The sequence below is a fragment of the Amphiura filiformis genome, chromosome 10 (genome assembly GCF_039555335.1).
Source record: "Amphiura filiformis chromosome 10, Afil_fr2py, whole genome shotgun sequence".
Taxonomy (NCBI): domain Eukaryota; kingdom Metazoa; phylum Echinodermata; class Ophiuroidea; order Amphilepidida; family Amphiuridae; genus Amphiura; species Amphiura filiformis.
The window spans coordinates 64,912,140-64,932,139 of NC_092637.1; the positions used below are offsets into that span (position 1 = coordinate 64,912,140).

A 20,000-nucleotide genomic window follows, 5' to 3' on the forward strand; every position below is an offset into this window, starting at 1 on the left:
GATAAAATGTATTTTTGAGCGCTTGACTTCAAAAGCAAATTCACTAAGCGCAAAATACATGAAAGCAAGAACACACACATTATTTAAAAGTACAAACCAGCTGTACAAGAAAATATCATAAAAACAAGGTTACACTATTTTAAATTAAGTACAATAATACATCTTAAACGACAATTTATAAAGGTGCGCATGTTTTAAAGTTCTGCAGATAATATATGCTGCAAATGATTGTTCTGTGAATGTCCGGGCGCTTGAGGAGATGCGCAGATGATGAGCGAAGTGTGCGAGAAAAATTAGGCGAGAAATGACTTCAGTGATGTAACCATGTGATATTCCACGCAGGCTCTTGAAAGTCATGAGAGCAATTGTATAAGTGATGAGATGACGAACTGGTAGCCAGTGCAGATCATGTTTGGCTTTTTCAAACTAGATTTTTTACACAATAATACTGTCAAAATGGTCCACCAAATGGCTTTAACTATGTCTTCATTTTGCATAAGTTTCTCAGCCTTAATGTATGGATGGCGGATATCACGTGTGACGCGATGACCGCTTTGGGCCATTTTGAAACTTTTAGATGTTTTTCTCTAATTGGGACAACCCACATTCTAGATCAGCCACTGGTGATGTAATCTCGTGCGCAACCCTCAGGCTTTCAAGTGCGGACGGGAAATAGTGTCCACTTTCTGTTTGATACGGATTCAAGACTGAAATTGTCCGTATGATTTAATTTAAAAAGGTGCCCAAAGTGCTTTTCCGGGGTTGCTCCTACAATAGGGGGGGTCAAAATTACTAAAAATGTATTCTCAGGCCAATGGTGGCAATGTTGAGGTCTAAATATAATTATGTTTATGGACATGAGTTAGTCATTTAGACAGTTTACGAAATATAAAATGTCTTCTGTATATTTAAAAGTCATTTTTCGTAACTTTTATTTCGATTTGCTATTTTATAACATGTGATAGTTCTGCATTATCTTTGTATACAGGCACATTCAACTTATACCACACCCTCCACAACCCCCACCCCACCCAACATTTGTCAATGTTGGGAGACTGTACTGTAGAAATGATGACGATGTTGTCAAAATCAACTTTGCAGAATTGGAGGTTGGGCGTGGGAGGATGTTGTACAGTTAATACTAGGGTGTGGCAAATATTTTCGTCAGGATTGTGGGTCGAATTGAGATCATGATAAAGAAATACTGTACCAATGCATTCCTCAGGTCATAATGGTTCATTAGGGGAAATATAGTTTATCCTGTCTGCCTTGCACCGTTTTCGAGTAAAAGTAAAACTGTTAACCTCCCATGACATTTTGCGATCACATTATGCATAACAGTTTACGCATCTTTCGCCAACGATGCCACACAGTGACATCGCCCCGATATCTTCATAGTAGAAATCGCCATGGTAGGTTGAATCCACAGCCACACATGGATATTTTATTCGGACCTTATGAGATGCATATTATTAGCGAAGTGACCTGACTAAGGCTATGACAATAGACGGGGTAATTGATTTCTCGCTGTGTAAGCAAGCTTGTATACGACATTGCGGTCAATGGTTAATATACTGTCTCCACTTGAGTGAGTGCCACTATAGCCTGCTGCGCGCTGTAGTCCATAGGCCTACAGGACCAACGCAATATAAAATTGAGAGTTTTGGTCAAATTTTGAGTTCAAAGCGCACGGCCAATTTTCAAAGCGCACGCTAACGACTATAATATCTGTTCAACACGTATTTTCAAGTGTATGAGACCACATCTGGTTTCTTGAGAAAAATTCATTTACGGGAGATATTCATCATTTTCTAAACCAGTATCCGAAGATTTTCGTCTGATATCAAAATCGTGCATAGCAATTCACGTGTATCGATCCCGTGTATTCATTTTAATGTCTCCGCTGCACCAAATAATTATTAGCCAGGCGATGTCGGTGTGTGCCATCAGTCTGACCGCTGCATGTTTCATCTCATTCTTATATTATAAAAATTTACAAAAACGTTTTAGCGATTATCTCACTCTCCGAACATGGAAACATTTTCAGGAGTGTTCATGTATCCATCATCAATCCCTAGTATACATGTGGAATATGCCTTCATCTATCAGCAGTTTCCACAAAGTATTCTCTCTTTGCCAGTCGTGGTTAGAAGCCTTAGTTAAACTTTGTTTCACAAATGTTTGGTCGTAGTAATAATATGTAAACCTGTCTGGATCACCCATATATCCAAAGCCATTGACCTGGAAATGTATTGCCAATATATATATATATATATATATATATATATATATATATATATATATATATATATATATATATATATATATATATATATATATATATATATATACTTTCAATATGTAAACGCGTGCATCTGATTTAACAATTGCTGCAATAGTTTACATGAAATAAATAAGCGTACATAAACATCTACAAACAAGTTATACCCCACTCCCATTTAAATAATGGTCATTGTTCATTCATTCATTCATTTTTTTTTCACTCATCAATATATATATATACATAAAAATAACAGAACACAATAGTAATGTCGGAAATGCACAACACAAATAAATAATATATCAAGTATAAATATCCAATTTGGTCATATAAAACAGATGCACACTCCTCCCTACACCATACATAAATTTCCCAGCAACAGTTCCCTAATATGAAATTAAAAAAAAAGTAAATTAAGTTCGGCAGAGGTGGGGTTCGAACTCACGCCGCGCCGCTATTATGGACACAGTATCGTCCTAGCGCCTTAGACCGTTCGGCTACTTGTTGGACCGACTTGTTGGGAGACATCAACCACTTCAACATAGGCCTACCACATGACAATGAAAGACAGAAAACGTACCATATTTTGAAATTTATTTGATTAAAAACATTAATGTGTATTGATAGCGCTCAATTGTTGATAACTGTGTGTTCTACATACAGAAATCAGACAATAAATAGGCTTCTATACATACACAATACATTATATCGATTTTGACTCGCCGGGCTGCACGTGCTACTCATATATACACCAGGCACAAAAAGAAACTCGTCAGTTATATTCATCCTTGCTGTTCAATAACTTGATAATTTTGGATTATTCTGAAATATAAATTTTGTAAATTGGACTTTGCTTTCTCATTTGACACCCTGTTCGTGAAAAACAAACAAGAATTGACCAAGATATGCGCCTCCAACGCCTCAAACCCCAAAATCAAAAGTTGCATTTTCAACGATTTTCAATGGGAACGCATCGTTGTATTGCACACAAGCACCACCGGCCAATCAATAAAGCACACAGTGTAACAGGCAGAATTGAATCGTTAAAATTGCAACTTTTCATTTTGGGGTTTGAGAGTTTGGAGGCGCATATCTTGGTCAATTCTTGCTCAATGTTCACGAACAGGGTGTCAAATGAGAAAGAAAAGTCCAATTAACAAAATGTATATTTCAGAATAATCTAAAATTATCAAGTTATTGAACAGCAAGGATGAATATAACTGACGAGTTTCTTTTTGTGCCTGGTGTATATATATATACATGTCAGTATTTGAAGCCTACCATTTTTCTTGTATACACGTTCGATGTTTTCATCATTTATGTAAAAAAAAATCCACACTCTACCCCAAAGTTTATTTCAGAAAATAAAAGATTAGATTACCATAAAAACGAAACAATATTCTTTGTAATTTTTACATAGAACTTTCAACGTTTTTTCTTACTTCATTCTCACTAAATTGAAAAAAAAAAAAAATATTGTGGCGTATATAAATTTAAAATACAATTATCTGCCTCCTAAACCACATAAACTGTAGCAAAATTGGGTATCACGAATCCTTATATATGATGTACAGTTAATATTCACATAATTTTTCTTTTATACATAGGATGCTTCAGTTTTTAAACACGAATAATTTTCCTGGAAAACCCCTCACTCGGCTATTTCAAAAAGGTAACCAAGCTTCCCTAGAATGTGCAATAAATTAGCATTAAAATTTCTTTATTTTAACAGCATTCTAGGAACACTTGCAGTTGGCGAAAAGAGGAGTGCCAGATACAATACGAATTAATAGTAACTTTGCATAAGACTTTTTTTTAAATACATGGCGGAATAATGATAAATCGGTGATGAACTTTTAATGCTGTTATCAACATTTTTTTATTTGATGAGTGAAAATGAATGAATGAATGAATGAATGAATGAATAAATTATTAAATGAATAAATGAATAAATGAATAAATGAATAAATGAATAAATGAATAAATGAATAAAAGAATGAATGAATGAATGAATGAATGAATGAATGAATGAATGAATGAATAAATGAATAAAGGAATAAATGAATAAAAGAATGAATGAATGAATGAATGAATAAATAAATAAATGAATAAATGAATGAATGAATGGATGAATGAATGAATGAAAATAAATAAATAAATGAATGAATGAATGAATGAATGAATGAATAAATAAATGAATAAATGAATAAATGAATAAATGAATAAATGAATAAATGAATAAATGAATGAATGAATGAATGCATGAATGAATGAAAACATCATTATTAATAGCAGTGGTCTTTGTTTACTTAATACCATAAAACATCACAAGTTTCTGTGGCCAAGAAGGTCGCAAGAATGCCTCCCAATCAGTAAATTGTGAATATAACTTTACCACTGAAAGGACAACTTGCAATTTTAGACCGTTTATGACCTCGTTGTTCAGAAACCGATAATTGAAATCGTCAAATGTCTTATCCAGTTATAATGCGGTACTAATCCAGTGATACCAAAATAAGTACAAACATTCCCACATAATATCGCAAAATTTTGAAATTTTGGCTATGTACAAAAGTATAGGCAAATTTCTGGCTAAACATTCTACGAACAAAAGAAATTACTATATCAAAGTAACTTGATTTATAAGTCAATATCTCTTGAAATACTACAAGAGCGAAATGAAATCGTGGATTTTACTGTAGAAATATATGGTGCCCCCCCATCATTCTATCATTTTCGATGGTCGGTCCGACCTGCGGGTAAGGTGCTGGGGTAAACAGTTTATCACTAAAGTGACTGCTAATGATTAGTCTACGATTAGTTTAAGTTGTTTGCAAGTAAAGACGCGCATGTTTTACGACGGAAGACAAACTTAAATCACAAACTCGTTGTCCTAGAGTTATTAGAGAGATTGCGATGTTCCATACGCAGCACGTGGACCGTACGTTTTTACGTATGTTAATACGGTGTTAAATATTGCTAGTCTCGGTTCCAAACTGGATTGTGCTTATTCGTCACGAAGAACAAAATGTAGATATTCATATAGCGCTTAATGCCGTAAACAGCCTCAACGCGCTTTACATTTATTCCGCCGTTATTAGAATATGTCGGAACCACGTTTGCTGCCTACAAATGGCGCAGGGTTCATCAGTACAACGACTGTGACTACCCCTAACAGCTTCCCATTGCACCTGGGTGGGGTGAGGCAAGCGAGACAAAGCGCCTTGCCCAAGGGCCCAACACGGTGGCGGGACGGGGACTAAGAAGAATAAGGCGCCTGGAACAAAGACTATAAGCTACTAATAATATCTGATCTAGGTCAATAGAGGGCACAGTGATTGAATAAATAATGGTTAGCGTAGGCTACTGAGTCTCTGCCTAATTCAAACAGCACGCTTTTGATTTTGACTAAAATATTGTATTTTTATGCTCCCCGAATATTATAGTTGCCCCAAAACAAATATTTTGGTAGATTAAGGATCACTCCATCCATTATCATAACTTCACTTTCAAAATGAGACGTTTTCGTTCTGCATATTTTAACGTAGCACCTGCGTTTTATTCCACGTTGGAATCCAAAATGTGAAATCGCAATGTTATTTTTTATACGCAAAGTTTCACACACATTTCAATGGGGAATCTCTGCCTATGGACATCGCGTATAAATTTTGTCAATTTTTAACACATCGCTGCACCTTTATTATAATGATTTGTTACAAAAAAAGGATCATAATAATAATTAGACTTTCCTTCGTGTGTTCATTATCCTTGACTGGCTTTAACACATTGTGACATTTTGTGCATTTTCAAAGATGTATATACGTTGATTTCGCACGTGGAAAATCTTAAAAACTGGCTAAATGGTCATAGTGACCTTGCTTCGATGCAGGAGAGTGTGTTTTGAATAGATAAACGTACGTCCGATACCTAGGTTTGGAAATCGCAATCTCTCTTGAATGCACGTTTATACCCACGTACAACGTATCGGATGTACCCGGTATATATCTCAACGATTTTAGATATGACGCTCGGCCCTCTTGTGACCAAAATGCTTGTGACAAAAGTCTGGTAAATTCTGAATGGCGGTTGACTGGTTTTTATCGCCGCCTCTCCAAAGCTAAGCTCAATAGTGCGCAGAGGCTATTAAATTCAATGAATGCCATCCGGATATGACGGGACAGGGATATGGGAAGAGGTCCGATTGTAGATGCAGGAGGAAAACCGAAGCGCCCGGAGAAAATGGATCGGTAACCAAACTCACAAGGCACCGTGGGGGATTGAACCGAGAAGCGAGTGAGAAGACCACTACCATGACTACATTAACCAGCCCTCCTACGCTAACCTATAATAATTTCTTACCAACCAAAATGGATCAAAGTAATAGTTAGAATTTCCTGCATGTGTTCATTACCCATGACTGGTTTTAATATGGTTAAATGGATACCTGTTTATGCATTTTCAACGTTGTCCCAACTTTTATTTTGTACGTGCCAAATCTTCAAAACTGGTTAGAGACGCATCCTTGATTCGTGTCAGAAGAGTGGTTTTAATAGATAGAGGTGCGTACGATTACGACGTATGGAAATTGCAACCTCTCTATTACTGATACAGGTGACTGCCCAAATATAATTAATGTGAGACCTATTTATTGTTATGTTTTCGTAGTGGGTGTCTCCCTTTCGTATCTTTCGTTAGCTCCCCCCCTCCAAAAAAATAAAAAATAAAATAAAATACTTCTTTAGAGGCATAGTTTCTTTTAATCAGAATTCTACGGTATTTCAAACATAACCTTACGTATAGGATGCAGGTGGAGGGGCGCAATGTATCATATTTTTCAAGCACGAATTTCACCAATTATACACTTCTGTCTTACCTCGTCACATGTGTGAAGTGCAAGAAATAGCATGATGGCTCCAGTCGTTGCTCGGCCCCCTGTTCGTAACTTTGGAGACTTTAACCAGCTGTTGGCAAAACAAAATAGTGTATATATCACTCAAGTGTCTATTCTCAGGGTATTCTTTTGTAATCTCGGTGGAAATATTTCAACGGTCTTATATTTTTACAGTGAAATAAGCCAAGGCTATTTCGAAAACTAAATCAGGCATTCACAATATAATATAATTATATTGAATTGTTCGACTTCTCTGCTCGTGAAATTTAAAAACCTCGTTTGTATAATTTGATCAAGGTAACTTCAAACCTGATTTCACACGATAATATAACAAACTGAATTGAAAACTGAAACGACTTTTTATCGATAATGACGTCAATCAAGGAAATGACGTGACCAAAACCACAAACCAAAACTAAAATTTGTCTTGAGATCACGCGCGTTTGGTACAATAGAGTACCAGACGACAATACTCTATTTATGTGGATCGATATAAAGGAAAGCTACATGACTTCCAATTATAGTCTGGTTTAAATTAACTTTTAAAGGTGCGAGTTTGCTTACAACGTAACTTAGAGACGAAAAAGACAACCTAAGTTGTTGTACAGTTATATGTGACACGATCTGGTCCATGGGGGCCAAAGGTGGCAAATTTGAAACTGAGATAAAGGTAAACCTATGGAGAAAAAAACAATAAAATACATAAGAAAATAGACATCATCAAAAAACTTCATAACTTTAGAACCAAGTATGCTAGGCCTTTGGTGTTTTCACCAATTCCAATCCCTCATTTCAAATGATTCGTTTTGGTTTCTCTTTTGTTCAGAAACCAAAAATCAATGGATTAAAAAGTGGAGATGGACTGATCTGCAATCATAACACTATTGTGCTGGGAGGACACAAGAGGGTATATATAACCAAAAGTATAATGGCCTATAACCATGCGTATATAATAGCCTATTGTGCTAACATTTTCATTATCGGATATCTATCAACGCGGGCGTCAGTTGATGCTCTCTGTCGTAGGTGGCACACTTTCATGACACCTTATAATTACACCCGAGTTCTACGAGGCCTACATGTAGAAATCATGTGCATATATTGAGGGGGTGGGGGTGTTTTGTTTATTTGTCTGAATTATACGATGCATGATGATGTAGATGATTTGATTATGAATTAGTTTATTCCCCGGAAAGCACAACCCATACCTCTTACCTATGCTCCCTCGGCCACATATATAACCTCCTCCCTCCCCCCTCCCCACACTCGATATCGACTCTTCCCTATTATTCCACTCCACTCTTGAGCTCTCCTCTCCCCCTCCTTCCATTCCCACTTCCAATGCTCTCTCCCTTCTGTGTCTCTTTCTCCCTTACCCTTAACCCCCTACACACACACACCCTCTTTCTCTGACGATCTCTTCTCTCTCTCTCTCTCTCTCTCTTCTCCATCTTTCTTTTACTCTAAGTCTAGGCCTATCACATCATGCGATACCCACATTTATTTTATTTTATTTATTAAAACTTCTTTTGCCTGGGTAACAAAACTCAGTGTAAACACTGTTTTTCAGTTTGGCCCAGGGGTCAAACTTAAAACATCAAAAAATAAACAATACATATTAAAATACATTATAAAAGTATATATCAGATTGCACATTTTAACAAAATTATGAATACATTAAGAACTAGACCAGCTAGGCATACAATTTGCATACAAACAACAATGATATATAAAAACAGTGATATTGCACTATAGGACATCATCAGGTGAAATTTACTTGCAAGCATATTTAAAATAACCGACTGTAGCTGGCAACGGATTTTTGGCTCTGGTAGGAAGAAGATTAAAGGACAGTGCACCTCTGGAGGAGAATTTTCTTTTGGCAGAGGCACTTCTGTTAGTTGGAGGGACAAGATTACCTTGGGATGCAGATCTAGTAGAGTGGCCATGACTGTTACTGACTGTGGAAAAGATGTTACATAAAGGGAGTGGAAGGATGTTGCTAAGGCTCTTATAGACCATGATGTTAAGGTGGATACTGCGACGGGCATCAAGTTTATCCCACTTCAAGGTATTTAGAAGAAAATCAGTGGGGTACCTACGTGGGAGACCAAGAATAATTTTGCCAGCAGTGTTTTGCAACCTGTCAAGCGTTTTCAGAAGGGTCGTACCAGCATTTCCCCACACTGAGTCGCAGTAGTCCATGTGAGGTAAAATAAGAGCCTTAAACAGGAGATTGAGGTTTTTTTGAGGTAAAACCTTTCTGAGTCTGCGCATAATAAATTAATAAATAAATTGAATAAAAGTCAATTTAAACCAGCTTTCTATGGTATTGATCTTCCGTCATGCGACATGCACATAAATACAGTTGTGTACAATAGTGTTTATATCACTGAAGTGTCTATTATATCACTCAAGTGTATAATCTGTCAAGTGTCTATTGTAATGTCTGTGGAAATATTTCGTTGGTCTATATATTTTCACAGTGAAATAAGCTAAAGGCCGACTTACACGAGGCAATTTTCCAAGCAATTGCCTGTTGCACAGACCTTGGAAAAAGATTGCTCCGTGTATTTTGGATTTGCAAGGAATTAATCCCCCAAGCATCAGGCAATTAATCCCCCGAACAACAGGCAAAAAAGGTAGAGACATGCTCTACTTTCAAGGTTGTTGCATGCAATCTAACCTCCTTCAGCCAATCAGCTGAGTGAACACGAGCTGGTCGCTGCATTCATTTGGGAAATGTAGGGACCAACTTGATTCACCATCCACAACATGATAAATGTGTGCACATGCTATTATAATACACTTGTAGGCCTATGTTGTTGGCGGTGGTGGTGTTAACTTTTGTGATCTTAGTTTTCCTTAGCCTTTTCTTTATGGAAAATTGTATAGATATACAGGAGAGGATGGCAATCTTTTGCTTTCAGGACAAGACATGAGCCATTTGGATATGACTACGAAAATCATTAGCCACTACTTATGTTTTGAGTATATCCCCAAATCTATGAGCACGCTCAAGGAATTGCAAGGCCACCCATTGCTTCGTGTATTTTGTACAATTGCGTAGCTTCATGGTCAGTGAGCACATACTCTATGTAACTTAGTAATGGGCCTTGCAATTGAAATTTCCTCGTGTATGCCCACCTATTTCGTAGTCTCAAGTCAATGCTTTCAATCTAAATCAATGCTTTCAATTAAATGTAGACTGCTTTGTTCGACTTCTCTGCTCGTGAATATTGCACTGCGAAATTTAAACATTTCTTTTGTATACTTAGATCAGGTAACTTCAAACCCTGTAATTTTCTTCTTCACACCACTTATAAGAAACTGAAACGAAAACCGAATCTGCCTGATACAAATGTTTAGTTTTTAACAAAAGGTAGAAACAAAGAGTTCGATATCTTGTGACTCAAGTGATTAGGCAGGATAATTCGGAAACCACGTGACCAAAACCAAAACTAAAACTAAATATTTGAAATGACCGAATGTTAATTAAAAGGATATCGCGTGGGACTATCAGAGAGTTAGACTATTCCAAAGAGATCTTCCAAATAAAATATTCCAAAGAGATAAGATCTTCCAATAAGATCTTCCAATAAGAAATCACAATGAGATCTTCCAATAAAAATAGCAATAGCAATACATGAGTTCTTGTATGCTTATGTACGCATTGGGTAGAGTTAATACTCACGTCTTGTCAACATATCTACAAAAGTCTGGATGAATAATTTTAATTTCCTCAGCAATCAGTGGTTTTGGGAATATGAATGGTTCTCTGAAACAAAACAAAACAAAAAAAACAAAATAATGCATGGTCGGGGGAATGTCAGGAAATAAGGTTGTTGAGCTCTGCGGAAAATGCTATGATGTGGGCGCTACATGAACTTTATTGAGGGTGCAGCCATATATGACCGTTATTACTAAATATAGTCAGCATTTTGGATAAAGAATAATACAATTAAATTTGACGAAAATTGTACATGATGGCTTTAAAATTAATTTACGTTCTTCAGCAACAATCTCCTTTTCATAGAGAGAGAGAGAGAGAGAGAGAGAGAGAGAGAGAGAGAGAGAGAGAGAGAGAGAGAGAGAGAGAGAGAGAGAGAGAGAGAGAGAGAGAGAGAGAGAGAGAGAGAGAGAGAGAGAGAGAGAGAGAGAGAGAGAGAGAGAGAGAGAGAGAGAGAGAGAGAGAGAGAGAGAGAGAGAGAGAGAGAGAGAGAGGCCCATCATTTGTTTCTACAGTAACAAAAATGATTTTCATTTTCATTTCGATCTTGTCAAATTATTCCTTACCTGTTAGTTTTATATTTAGGAGATAATTCGGTGTAAATCGCATGTTCGTGGAATTTTTAGCCGAAAATCAATTTTGCCTATACTTTTGTACACAAACATAATTTCCCAGTTTGCATGGGCGCGCTCACATTATGACGTCATAGCGACATTTTGATTGCTAATAGATCAGTTTGACACCATATACTATACTTGCTAATCTAAGTACCCAGCAAACACAAAACGGTCTCGACATGATTCACAAAAGGTTATAATGTCGGGTTAAATGTCGGGTTAGATAAAGGGTATATTAAGGTTATAACACGTTTTTTTGATAATCTACTACCCAGCAAACACAAAATGTTTTACAGAAAACGATTAAATGTCGGGTTATATAAAGGGCATAAAAACGTTTTAATAACATACATTCCAAAAACATTTTTGAAAACTTGATACGAAACATTCTAAACAGAATATTATTTTGGGGTTGAACAAATATTTTGCGAAAAATGTTTGCCCAAAACGTTTTCATGACCTTTATATAACCCGACATTTAAACGTTATTAAAACGTTTTGGAAAAAAAATATATTTGCAAAAATAGTTAACAATAACATTTTGAACACATTTTAAAAATATTGTTGTAGTGTGTTTCATGCAAAACGTTTTAAAACGTTTTCATGACCTTTATATAACCCGACATTTAAATGTTATTAAAACATTTTGGAAAAAACATTAAGATCATTTTTGTGTTTGCTGGGCACAAATATTTTAACATAATGTTATTTAAGTGTTGACAAAATAGTTGGCCAAAAATGTTTGCAAAAATAGTTTTTTATAACCTTAATATAATCCGACATTTTAATGTTATGGTCCAGTAACGTATACATGGTAGCTTGGTGGTGTTCGCATTCTAACGCAGTTCGCAATCCATGCCGCGATTCCCTTTCTTTTTCTTTTTAGGTCATAAACATTTATATTTTGGAAATAAACGAAAATGAGAGCTGTTAATACCATATCTTTTGATGTTGCTAATATTTGGGGAGACGATCGTTTCTGATCCAAACAATTGAGAATGTCACCTTGATTTTTGAGATTTTTTTTACATTTTACGGCAATGTTACGGGAGGATGTTTAGCTTGTGCATCTTACCCACTTACCGTTTAGCGTAAATTCCTGTGTTTCCTTTAGGTAAAGTTCTATTTGTCAATGCAGCATAGATGTATCGATACGCCCAATCATTCTCTGGAAAAAATATGTAACGTATCTTTGGGTTCCATGGTGGCTTCGGAAAGCCTTTATTTTTCATTCTTGATATTGCATTAGAGAGAGTTACCATTCCAAAGCAGTAGAATGATGTTTTACTCCCGACGTCTTCCTCGTGTCCTTCTGTAATTGCCGCGTTAGTTCTACAATGTATAAAAAATAAGCATGATTTAAGCAAAGAGTATGGTAAACGAACTGAGCTGTCCCCTTTGGTCAACTAGATACGACGAATTAACTTCGCTCTACACAATTAAGCCATGGCGTTCGTTGACAGGGAAATACTGTTTCTGCATTGTGTCGTTGTTATAGGTTTGTCCAGAAATCAGCGGGCAAAAACATCAAATGTCACTAAATCCAAAGCCATTGACCTGTTTTGAAACTATGTTTGTCTTTCATTTCCTGGATAACATGGTAAACAACATGTAATAGCCCACTGATTTCACTCAACTTTTGACCTTTCGTAACTCAACTAACCATTCATAACAAAGGGTAGTTTAGTGAAATTAAACTGACGACTCGTCGTAAGTTGCGAACGATTTCGAGACTTACGAAGCTTCGTAAAGTTTAGTGAAATGGACCCCTCGACATATTTTGTGAGGTAACAATTTGAAACAATTTTTTTCATGATGGGTGTGGAGAAATAAAGATTTCGGGGGCAAAGACGAAAACAATTTCCCGGTTGCATCATATTATCGATGTATAAATATCGATGTTTATATTTGGGACAATGTTCGTTTAAATACTCTATTTTAGCCCATTTTATGCAATTTTTTCATTCCCGATTTTCTCTTTCCTTTTTTTTTATCAGAGGCCCCCTGCCCCCCCTATATCTCCACAACATGACAGGTGATGAGAGCAGTGATCGTTTGCCCGTCTATCTATAGAGGTTATCCGTGTTCTATAGAGTGTATGCAATAAACCAACCGGAACGGTATAACAATTGAAATGGCAGCCACTTACCGGTAATAACTCACTTATGTCCGACCATGTGAACACGACTTAAGATAACTTAAGATGACAGATGGACAGGTCTCTAGATCGATTCCACAACCATTCATACCTATCACACGTTTTATTGTATTATCGTGCGAATTTGTCCGTGGTACCGTATGGAGGACAGAATGTTATTTAAATGAGGATGACTCTGTTTGAGTGACGTCGTATTGCATACCCTCTATAAGCTGCATAATATATCAGCGACTGATATACCTTGTTTAGGACTTTCCAAAGAAGTATCTGCATGTTCAACCACGCAGGTTTCAAAATAGCCCGCCAAAGCCATACCGGTAACTCCGAGGTCATGCATTGAATTGGTTTGGATGAGGCATACTACGGGGACCAGCGCATTTTGCACATGAGTAAAGTGGATAACCTCTATTCAAAAATCACTCTCCTCTCGCTATTAACCAGTTTTGAAGATTTTACATATACGAAAAGAACATGTAAACAACGTGGAAAATACACACAATTTAACCATTTAACAATATAATTGAACACCTTCAAGGATAATGAACATATGACAGAAAGTCAAAATATTAAAATGATTCTTTTGTTTGTAAGAAATCATTATAATAAAGCAATAGAGAGGTGTGGAGATTTGACTTTATTTGTACGCGCGGTTCATTGAAATGCGTGAGAGAACGTCGGTATAAAAATGAGATTGAGATTTGACTTTTTGATAAAATCACACGGTATATACGCACGGTCCAAGTTGAAATTTACATTAATTTCGGCGTCAAGACGGTTCATGCAACGCGACTAATTTTCACCTTGAAAAACTTTCATTTTGATAATACAGCCTGTCTCAAAAAAAACTTGTGCAAGTGAAAAGCACCCTCTTTGGCAATTAGAAAATACCGTTGTGACATGATGCTTACATCAACGTCAAGGGCACAGTCTTAGCTCTCAAATACCTTTTGTTCTGTTCAATTTGCTCTTTTTAATCTCGAGATATGTTTAGTTAGCAACGAAAGAGTAAAATCACAATTGTGCCAATTTTACTAGGGAACAACATAAGCGCGCGTGCATTATTTTGTCTAATTTCATTAATTTGTCAAATTTCATGAACTTGTCAAAGTTCATTACCCTATAAGTGTGCAATGTTTGTTTGCTTTTAACATGTCTTGAATGACAAAGAGAACTTAACTGTATTTACCATAATAAAATCATTGACATGCACATGTACTTAATTTACAGCAGAATGTGAAATGTTTATTTATCGTTTAATTTGTCGTAAGTGGAAAAAGAGAATCATTATACCTTTGCCATGATAAAACAGTTTTGTATTGTTGTGTAATTGATGCATTCTTTTGATTTCACGAAGGAACTCTTGAAAAACTTGATGCTATCGTTGATTTAAAGCCCTCTTCCCTAGTAAAAGTGGCACATTATTGTGATTTTACCCTTTCGTTGATAAGTAAGCACATCTCGAGATTAAAACAAGCAAATTGAACAGACTAAACGGCATTTGAGAGCTAAGACTACGCCCTTGACGTTGATGTAAGCATTTTGTCACAACTGTATTTTCTAATTGCCAAAGAGGGCGCTTTTCACTTGCACAACTTTTTTGAGACAGGATGTAAAGCCATGTTTTGCATCTAGTGGGCAATGATCTACAAAAATATTTGTTTTGGCAACTATAGTATTTGGGTAGCACGGAACTGCAATTGCTTTTAAGCAGGATATTGAACTTGGTTTTATTCAAACTCAAAATCATGCTGTATTGAAGCAGACGTAAAACCCAGAGACCACTAAATTCCATGTGACCAGATCAGATGTTGGTACTTTTTTTCCAGCCGCCTCGTGCTCCTTCGTCTTACGCATGACGTACACGGTGTCCCAAAAAAAAGGCCCCTCATTGCGCCCTCTTTTTCTCCTATTTCTGAAAAGTTGATTAAATATATGTTGGTATGTAAAGAAACCTTTATCCTTAGCTTTAATAAACCAAAACAATTATTTCAAACGGCTCACAACTTTTGAAGATATGCTCTTTTGAATAAAGGTACCCGTTTTTCACTCTGATAGCAAACAGAGTGGTTGGGATGGCTCGTGCTGTGGAGTGGCCTACACGATCATCAGACCTCACACCACTTGAATTTTTTCCTTTGTGACAATATCCAAGATTTTCGCAAACGTATTACTGAATGCATTCGCAAGTATCCGGCGCACAAGGATGATACGCAACGCAATTGATGCAATGAGGACCATGGCCGAAACCTGTATTTGCCAAGGAGGCAACCAGGTAGAGTAAACTACAGAAGAACCAAAGACAAACCAAACAGCCTTTTAGGGCTACCTTTTATCCTAAAAAGAGAAATGACTTATGTTGTAAATAAAAAATAAAAAAAGCAAGAAACAGCAAAGTAAGAAACATAATAAAACAATAAGGCATAAATAACCAAGAAAAAATAAGTAATTGCAAGTAAAGCAAAAGAAGTTCCATTCGGCATCCATTTTACCCACAAATTAATGACACTATTAACAAAATCCATTGCCCATAAACCCACCGGTAAAGCCCATTTCATAAATAAAGTCATTTTATAAAGTTATCATTGAGGAATGTTTGATATTCATGTATGGAATGTGTACTCCTTTTCAATCTTTGAAGTAGCCAAACCTTCTCCGTGGACAGAGTGTAAAACGGGTACATTTCTTTTTAAAAGAGCATATCTTCAAAAGTTGATTGATATAATTGTTTTGGTTTATTAAAGCTAACGACTCAATGTTTCTTTACATAGCAAAATATATTTGATCAACTTTTCAAAAATAGGAGAAAAAGAGGGCGCAATGAGGGGCCTCTTTTTTGGGACACCCTGTATGAAACAACGCAAACTCTCGCAAACATTAAAAAATGTAGACTCATTGCTGTGGTAATTGATCCTGTTACATCACTACTTCTACAGATATTAGAGAGGACGTCTGTATCATAACCCTACTTGCCTGAACACATAGTCATGTGAGTCGATTTCTTTTCCCATTCTTGAACCATTCAGGATCCCTCCGTTTCCTATTACAGCACACCGGGTACACGTTCCAGTACCTCTTGTGTTATTATCCAGTATATCGTCAAACAGATACTTATGACTAGTAGTGTTTAACAAAGACATGGCTTTTGCAACAACTGAAAAAAAAAACCCGAAATCAAAGTTAAATTCAAGAGGATTGGAGCGGTCTGGACTAACGGTGTTTGAGCTGACATAATATGAAAAACAAAGCCCACACTTATTGGCAAAGATCTGAGAAGACCTGAGATCCCAGAACTAATTGCAATGTGTTATATTTTCTCAATGTGCATGCTTTTCACTGAAAGGTGGCAAATAACGAAAACTTGATTCTGACCTTTTAAGTCAGTACTGCAATACACATGGAAATATAAACGTGACCAGCGGCTTCCTGTACTTTCTGGACTCCTTGACTCTGCAAACAGAAACTGTATTATTTAAAGGGACGTGTAGAGACCCACAACTTCACCTACTACTTTTCTGAAAATAAAAATGATATTGTTATACCATTGGAAGCCTCTAGTTACATAATGTGCCAAAATATTATTGCAGATTCATTAGTTCGGCTAGAGGGAGTAATAGCGCACTATCCATGGCTATAATACCTTCAGTGATCAGTTATTCGTTCAGTTGTCTTTGTAAAGAACAGACATAACCACCGATAGATACAAATTACGTACATTCATATTTGCTGTGCTTCCATCCCATCATATCTCGAAATGCCTTCAGCCGGTCGTACTCAGATTTGGTAACATGTTCAGGTGTTAGCAAAATGGGAACATCCGGAATATATTTTCCTTTTAGCGCTTTTCTGCTTTTCATTCTGTGCCTCAGTGAGTTGGAGCATTGCTGGTATTTAAAAAGAAACGGTTAAGACCAGATAACGCATGATCACATGTATCATTGTTTTAATGTAATGGCAAAATCAGTTGGAAAGAAGGTTAGGGATTAGGAAAAATTGATTTTTTTTAAAACCTGTTCATAATATAGAGTATATACACACACATAAACATATGTAAAAAATATCACTAACAGTTTGAGAGTGCTCGATACCCAAAAGGGTAGAGATGTTCTAGACTGCTGAAATTATCTGCTCCTGTAATTGGTAACATTCTTGCTAGAATATTCAATCTTTCTGTGGTCTCGGGAACTTTTCCCGAGGACTGGAAAAAGGCAAATGTTGTGCCTATTTACAAACAGGGTTCCAAGGACGATTTTAGTAACTACCGGCCCATATCTCTGTGCTCTACAATTGGAAAAGTTGGAGAGGAGTGTTGCCAATAGACTACAGTCGCACCTGATACGGCATGGTCTAGTCGCAGAGGGTCAGCACGGTTTCTGTCCAGGAAGATCGTGTGCTACTCAGCTTGTCACCATGTACCATGTCTATTCTCGACGAACGCTGTCCTCCTAGAATTGATGCTGTGTTACTTGATTGGTCCAAAGCCTTTGACAAGGTCAGCCAAGTCTTCTTCTGTCTAAGCTTCATGGATATGGTATATGTGGTCAAATACTTAAATGAGTCACCTCGTACCTCTATAATAGAACCCAAAGGGTGCAATACCTTGGTGAATTCTCCGACTGGATTTGTGTTAGGTCTGGGGTCCCACAAGGCTCCATTCTTGGCCCCCTACTTTTTAATGTCCATGTTCTTGATCTTCCCTGTTTTGTTTCATCGTCTCTTCTACAGTATGCCGACGACACGGTCCTTTATAGACCTATCACATCTTCCCAGGATGAAGATATTCTTCAGAATGACTTGGATGCAATAAGGACGTGGAGTACCATCAATGCACATTACCAGATCCCATCGCACTCTTTCCGTTATATATCAGATGGGTGATATTCCTCTTGAAACCGTGTCTACGCATAAGCACCTCGGCGTTGTCTTGTCTTCTAACCTTGAGTGGGGTCCCCATGTTGATACTATCACTAGTAAGGCCCAACGTCTGCTTAGCTTCATCCAAAGAACGGTTGGATCCAATGATCCGGATACCATGAAGAAGCTTTTCTTTGCTCTGGTGAGACATATCCTGGAGTACTGTGCTCCAGTTTGGCCTCCTATCAGGGAGGGTCACAAAAGTAAGCTGGAATGGGTCCAGAGAAGGTTCACCAGATACTGTTTTCCTGGTCCTTGGCAGTCTAGGCCTTCTTACAGTACAAGGCTCCAGACCCTTGATATTCCCACCATTCTTTCTCGCTTTGATTATCTTCGCATTATGTTTGCTGCCCGGTTTGCTGTTGGATGTCTATGGAATAAATACAATATTAGCTGGGCTGACTATATCACGCTGAATACTCTTTCCTCCAGACAAGCAGTCAACGCAGATTTCCGACATTTCCATCGCAGCAGAACTGACGCTTTCCATAATTCCCTCTTTGTCGCTTTTCCTAGGTTATGGTCCGCCTTGCCAAATGAGGTCTCCAGTGAAATTGTTTTAGTTTGTTTTCTTTTTCGCGCAAAATGCTTAGTTGTATGTACCTTTATCAGTAATATGTTGTGTGTGCGGGTTTTTTTAATCGCTTTTTTATATAATATGTTTCTTTTTTCGTCAACGGGCTTATCGGAGATTTAGTTTGTTATTAGGGATAACAGTCAACATTTGCCGACAAAATCAAGAATTGGGGGTGTCTCACCCCCACATCCCACTCTAGTGACAACCTACACATAATATAGACTATAGGCCATGCGTCTCTACGGCCCTTGGTTTTCCACTTTCGTTGTCCACTCTTGGGCAGAACATGAAAACACAACAAATCAACAGTAAAGATATGTCTGAATTGATATCCAAAAAGTTCCCACGTTTTACTTTACTCATTTAGGAGTTATTTGGGGTTAAAAATGTGTTTTCGTGATTTTTTGCCATTTTGCCCAAAATGTCAAATATTAAAATAGCTGTAACTTTCAAAATAGAGTAGAAATTTAATTTCTATTGTAGATGTTACATATCACATGGATGTCTTACACTGGTGAATAAAAATGTCACAGCACAACTCTAAAATATAAAAAAATGGCAAAAACCATATTTTTGTGCTATTTTGGCAATTTTTGAACTAAAAAGGTAATTTTTGCATGGGGAAAAAATAAATATATATTTTATTGATTTCAAAAATATGTCATTATGTCAACCTAGTTATTCTGAACAAAAAAGTTATATGATGGTGAATGTCTGTGACCTATAGTTTTTGATCTATGGCCCTTTCAAATTCACATATGGACTAAAATAGCATGTTTTTGTTCAATATTTCCAATATTACCCCAAAAATGGTCCTTTATGGCCATTTTAACCA

General features: G+C 36.8%; 1 protein-coding gene across 1 annotated transcript in view; it reads right to left on the reverse strand.

The window, feature by feature from the left end:
* Positions 1–950: 950 nt before the first annotated feature.
* The window catches only part of LOC140162363 (alpha-N-acetylgalactosaminide alpha-2,6-sialyltransferase 1-like), a 48,555-nt gene continuing 29,505 nt past the window's right edge, over positions 951–20,000 (reverse strand). Inside the window, exons 3-8 of the mRNA XM_072185575.1 lie at positions 17,390–17,558; positions 16,648–16,828; positions 12,603–12,851; positions 10,867–10,950; positions 7,155–7,242; positions 951–2,241 (exon numbers count right to left, since the gene is read on the reverse strand). Of these exons, the coding sequence (XP_072041676.1) occupies positions 2,068–2,241; positions 7,155–7,242; positions 10,867–10,950; positions 12,603–12,851; positions 16,648–16,828; positions 17,390–17,558 (945 nt within the window). The 3' untranslated portion in view covers positions 951–2,067. The remainder of the gene's footprint in view (positions 2,242–7,154; positions 7,243–10,866; positions 10,951–12,602; positions 12,852–16,647; positions 16,829–17,389; positions 17,559–20,000) is intronic.